The sequence below is a fragment of the Cupressus sempervirens genome, chromosome 2 (assembly GCF_028749045.1).
Source record: "Cupressus sempervirens isolate cs-2001-9-10 chromosome 2, ASM2874904v1, whole genome shotgun sequence".
Classification (NCBI taxonomy): Eukaryota; Viridiplantae; Streptophyta; class Pinopsida; order Cupressales; family Cupressaceae; genus Cupressus; species Cupressus sempervirens.
The window spans coordinates 682,978,987-682,984,979 of NC_143119.1; the positions used below are offsets into that span (position 1 = coordinate 682,978,987).

Below are 5,993 nucleotides of genomic sequence, written 5' to 3' on the forward strand. Positions count from 1 at the left end.
ATAATTAAATATGAAATTATCTTAATAATTTTTTATTAAATTAAATCATTAATTAATCTTTTAATTTGACATAATTAATAGAAAAATCACCAAAGACCTACAAGAACAAATATGAAAACCCATCACAAAATACCACATACAAGATCAAACTCAAGGGTTATAATCATGAATTTACATCATACAATGAATTCAAAAGGGTAATCATCATAGATACTTGTCCTAGTTTTTTAGGAGAATTGGTTTAAAGGTTAGCATTTGGACTTAAGAATTCATCTCCCATCTCTTACCATTGAGATAATGTGATAGGGTATGCTCATCTTGGTAATTCAGGGAAGTCGATACCTAGTAGCTGCAATTTGCATAAAATCCACACATGTACAAACACATATATTCTAAAGTAAACAAGAAATGGCAGGATGCAGTGCATTGTGTAGATCCTGAGTAGCACATGACTACGACTCTCTTCCTTAACCACATCAGAAATGTCATACATAAAGAAAACATGCATGCATAACATACACATGCAGTTTGGGGTAAGTATCCATAAGAAAACACATATAATAATCAATATAACTAACATCATCAAATAACTAAAATCATTGTAATAATCATCATCAAGGTATAATCATGCATGCATGAGGTAACTAGTACCAAGTAGTCTCATCATAAAATCAACTGAATATGAAACAATGTTTGATAATCTGAAAGATAGTGCTACTAATCATCAAGCATAAATTGGCCTAAAAGAGTTTGGAAATAATTTAACAAAATGTAAACTAGGGGCAGACACTACACGCACTTTCTTATGTCTCCAATGTTAGGAAATTTAGAGAACTTAGACAATTATGATATGGTGGGGGAAGTGAGTAGGTGGGAGAGGTACATGGAAACCAAATGATTTTACTAGAGTTTTGCCAAGGGAGTGCTAGACAAAAAATTATTTCTGACTATGGGATGACAACCAGAGTCAAGAACTTTATGTTTGTTGTGGGACCAACAAAAGGTCAATCTAGGGGACAATGATGAGCCCACTTTATGGTTTTCTAGTTTAAAACTTGGTATTCCATGAGTTTCTCATAAACAATATTCAAACTCTCTATGTTTTTATGCTATGCTTATGTGTGTATTTGATACTTTTAAAACTAAGGGAATAAGTTGAATATATAGATTATGTGATTATGTATGATGGAATATGGTATTCTTTCCATTTTTCATTAATGGGATAGTGTTCATGTAGCCATGTGATGAGGATAATGCTAAAGTAGGAAAACTTATTATGAATCTTTATCTTTGGTATGTGTTGTGATTTTTGTGTGCTCTAATCTCTCGTAGAAAAGGATAAGTTAGTGGGAAAAGAAGACTTAGCATTGAAGTGACATCATCAAGACAATGAACTACTTTCAAGATTCATAATGGCTCAATCATCTCCAGTTAGTGGCAATTGGTGTTGTAGACTGAGTCAATTCATTCAACAATTTTTTTGGAGGAAATCTAGTTCTCATGCATTCCTATATTTCTATGTATTTGAATGTAGTTTACTTCTGTGATAAATGTTATTGTTTCTTGTATAACTGAAAGTTGTTGTATTCTTGACTGGGAAGATCCTAGTTCTTAGTAATTTGGTTTTCTAGTTGTTTATAAATAAGCTAGAATTCATGATTCTTGTAATGTAAAATGTTCACAAAATCCATTGTGTAATCCAACAAGTAGTAAATACAACTTTATTATCTTCATTTTGTACTTTTGTTTTCATGAATGAATGAATGATATTTTTAGATCTTAGTTTTTGAGTTCCCAATTTAGTTACTCTTTTGTTGGGGCCCACAGGAAAGGTGAACTAAGCTCATGATTAAGTAGAACTTAGACTTAAGATTTCTTGAAGTAGAGCCACATGGTAATAGAACCATTGATTTTTTTCTGCAGCTTAGGTGTGCAACTAGGTTTACCATTTGCAACATTATCTTAAATTCTAAGTTAAGTCATTCTTTCCACTTCTAAGCATATATTTCATTTAGTATCATCTTTGCCTCAGTTGTAATTAATGTAAAGGTGAACTAGAGGATATCCTTTACAGTCACCATTTTAAGTTTACGCTCCCAAATGGATAAATTAAATGAGTTCAATATGCTATTTTACGTAAGACATCTAATGATGCTTAACAATAGAATCATTGTAAAAGGATGTCAGATCCTTCATTACTAAGGTATTATACTGACCAGTCACCCTCTATGCCTAGTAAAGTATCTTATCTATTTGCACACACTCTTTTACATCTATCTTAATAATCTACTTATTTATCACATTATTTTTCATACCTTCCTCTATTTAGTTGTTTGTGACATCGATTCTATCATTATTTATTTAAAGGTCAAACTTTTGGTCATGAACATGTCTCTTTCCAATCTTACATTGAAATTCAAAGTGAAAAAATTATCCCTCATCATTCTTCCACCTTGTGTAGACTAGTTGTGCATTTTTCACATATTAATTTTATGGTATGTACTAGTATTAAAGGTAATCAATGTATTCCTTCTAATCACCTATGAATCACAAAAGAATCATCCAAGGATATAAGGAGATCATTCTAAGAGAAATTATAAATTTATTCATTTCTAATTTAAATCCAAAATCAAATTTGGTGAGTTGACTACCATCACCCTTGTACACCAAGACATTAATTGCATGTTTCACAAAACGTGCTTTGCACTTGTATTTAAATATATTTGATGAATTCATTGTAATCACCTAAAAATGAATAAAGCATCATCTAGAGACCATAAATAAATCATTAGATAAAAATAATAATTAAAAGTGACACATTTTGTTTTGGTTCACTAAAAGGCCTATATAATATATACACTCTTATGTTCCTCTATAATTTCATTATTGTTTAAAATTTAGGCAAATCAATCAAAACTACAATTCCTTATAATGTGATAACATTTTTAAGACATTCTCAAATATTGTTTGTTGACAAACTTTCAAAAGGAGGTTGCATATTATATCAAGAATTTTTTAATAGAGAAACATTACCAATTGCTAGAATGAATTTAATACTTCAGCACAAATTTATAGCTAAAAATTCATCTCAAACTAACAAACTTGTCCTTTGATACAAATCCAACATAGAACTTCAAATAAGTCATTCACAAAGAGGCACTTTTGCCAAACTCACATCAAATAGATCATAAAATCTCATTTCATACAACATACTAACTTATGAAGCATTTCGTTCACTAACTTACCATTTATTGTTCAAATTATTTATTTCTATACTCACCTTAAGCTAGTTTATACTTCCATTATTTACAAGATTGATCCTTTAAAAAAAAATTGTTTTCTTTTCAAAAGTTAAGTATCATAATTTGAAACTAAACATTAGGAACATTTTTGTTTTACAGAAATAAATTGAAATAGGACATCTCTATTAAGAGAGAAAAATATAGCAATTTGAATAAGCATATATCTAAATCACAAATAACTTTTACTTAAATACACATACATGGAGAACCAATTTATCAAATTCAATTAACAATTGAATGGGGTCCAAATCTACTTTAAAGATTGAAGTTTTATAGATAATCTTATATCACATACCATCATCCTGACTAACTAAAATTATTTTTAACCCTGCATATAAATTTAAAACACGTTGCCTAATATTGAAATTCATGTACTTGTATGCCACTATTCACTTCAGTGCCAATCTAGGGTGGCACAGGAAGAACAGTTCTCTTGTTTGATTGCGTTGATCTGCACTTTGGTGTCATAAATAGAGCGCACACTCCAATTCGCCGGTAGCACAGCCTCCTTGGTCAACACCCAGTAAGAATCGTATCCATTTGTAACAAGGAGCCGTAAAGACAGAGCTCCTTCTGGCGGCTGATCCAAACTCCACGTTGCGCCATAGTTGTGTGTCATGTGTTTCCAATCAGAAGTTCTCGCCTACACTTTGTAATTTTAACTCATTAGTATACATTCATCTCTAATTTTTTAGATAACTTAAACATCATACACTAAGTCTTGATTCTTAAGTTAAAGTGTTAAATAAGTTAGAAGGCACAGTAATAAGTATGTTTGTTTCTAACCTGAGCAACATCCACACCCATGATATCCGTCTGCCCTCCTTGGTACAAAAATTGCACTGCAAGAAAGTATGGGTAACTACTGATCTTGTCTATTTTCACCATCATATTCTTCCCTGGATACTTACATGGTATTCTGTCAAAGAAAAATATGAAATAAAGCATTCTTATCAAAAGACCCATTTTTCTTTAAATCATTAAAATACTTTCAATTTTGTATTAAATTGGATTATATGTTCAATTGGGACATGGTATTTTGTCAAAGAAGGAAAGGAAGGATCCTTGTCAAATGACACTTTTGCCTTGAGATCATCAAAACCCTTTCAATTATATGTTTATTTGTCATAGTTTTCTGCCCAAAAGAAAAAATAGATCAAGATTGAAACACCCATATGGATTGTGGGATTGAATAGTGAGAATTTAAAATGATACCAGCTATAAATTGAGTGGGTTTTATCATAGAGAAATTTCATAATTAAGTACGTTTGAGTTGGAATAGTACTCAGATGAGTGCTCGTTCTAGTGCTCAAATTGAAGTAGTACTAGGGTGGATGGGCTCCCAAGAGGTCCCTAGCATAACCTAATTGTAATAAATGCTAAGTGTTCCATTCATTGTCATGAGAGATGGGTTGATTTGAACCAAACAATCAAGATTGAAAAAAGAAAGTCAACTTTGACTATTTAACATTTTTAGCCTAGGAAACAAGCCTTAATGTGTGACATTTAAGTTACTAATGAAACATGGCTAAATGAGTGTTGAATCCTAATAGCAATATAGCGATTTGATTTGCTGCACAAAGTATCACCTACTTATCATTATAACTAAAGCCAATTACTGACCTTTTGTACTCGATATCCACAATGCCCATCTTTAGAAGCTCAGAAGATTTTGTGGGTTGCGCCAGTTTTGAAAACGTGCTGTTGGGAACCACAAAATCGGTCTGAGTGTTTTCAGGGAAGTCTGTAATCAAAACTTTTACTCCAGAATCAGTGCAAATCTTAGGATCAGTGCATCTTATCTGCAAAAAAAATAAAAGTTAAAATCTATTTTGACTAGTTAATACTTTTACTCTAAAAAATAAACCATTATGACATATTATTTAAACCAAGCTAATTTAAACAGCCTTAATCTTAGTCATGATCCCAATACAAGATAAAGGTGGTGTGAATGATTGGTTCATACCTGGTAGCAGCCGCCACATCCAATCCCTTCCCTATATATTTTGGGACTCGCTGCAGCCACATCCCCATTGCTCATGTTTGATGCAAAGGACTCGTACCCACATGCTCCCACTGTAATTCATATTATACTTATTATTCAGATCGTTGAATAAGTTATTCTAGCAAGAAATAAGATTTAAAAAACCAAGAAATTTATGCTTATTAATGAATACCTCTTAATTCTTAGTTCTTAATTAAAAAGACTAGACTTAAAAAGCTGAACTTCCATTAATAATTAAAACATTTATACTTACTATTGACAGCCTCAGAAGAAGCGTAATATGCCACTCTTGATTTGTAAAGACACCGATCACAACAAAAGACTGTGGGGAAGATGAACATTAATATCCATCCCGCGCAAGGGAGAGTTTTGAACTTCATTATTATGCTTGTCTGATGGAAAGTAGGGAGAGGAGACAGGGTTTATATAGGAAAATAACATGCAAGAGAGCCGTGTGAAGGCAGGCAGCTGCACCTAGGAAGATATTATTTATTCATCCAGTGGGAGGAAACAAATATCTTCTCACTAGAATGGTATGGAGGTGGTATACTTGAAGAAAGTTTATGCCCAAAAATACATATCTTGTTATTATGCTTTGGCACGATAAGAATGCAATGAATGCCATTTGAAATTTTTGCACAGCCATTACACGGAGGCTGACGAGTGTTTTGATTCCATCTTAGCTT

General features: G+C 32.0%; 1 protein-coding gene across 1 annotated transcript; it reads right to left on the reverse strand.

The window, feature by feature from the left end:
- Positions 1-3,380: 3,380 nt before the first annotated feature.
- LOC149575204 (expansin-like A1) lies at positions 3,381-5,704 on the reverse strand. Its single transcript, XM_089815033.1, has 5 exons — positions 5,561-5,704; positions 5,269-5,378; positions 4,926-5,104; positions 4,089-4,221; positions 3,381-3,945 (listed from the first exon to the last, which is right to left on the reverse strand). Exons 1-5 carry the CDS (start codon positions 5,685-5,687, stop codon positions 3,697-3,699), a joined length of 798 nt encoding a protein of 265 aa, XP_089671159.1. The 5' UTR covers positions 5,688-5,704; the 3' UTR covers positions 3,381-3,696.
- Between the last annotated feature and the right edge of the window lie 289 nt (positions 5,705-5,993).

Bases quoted from the DNA above. Each gene is read 5' to 3' on its own strand.
- LOC149575204 (XM_089815033.1), bottom strand. From the start codon at position 5,687: ATGAAGTTCAAAACTCTCCCTTGCGCGGGATGGATATTAATGTTCATC. The intron at 4,222-4,925 runs GTCAGTAATTGG...TTTCTTTGACAG, and splicing joins GTGGATATCGAGTACAAAAG to AATACCATGTAAGTATCCAG. The intron at 3,946-4,088 runs GTTAGAAACAAA...TACAAAGTGTAG, and splicing joins TGGGTGTGGATGTTGCTCAG to GCGAGAACTTCTGATTGGAA.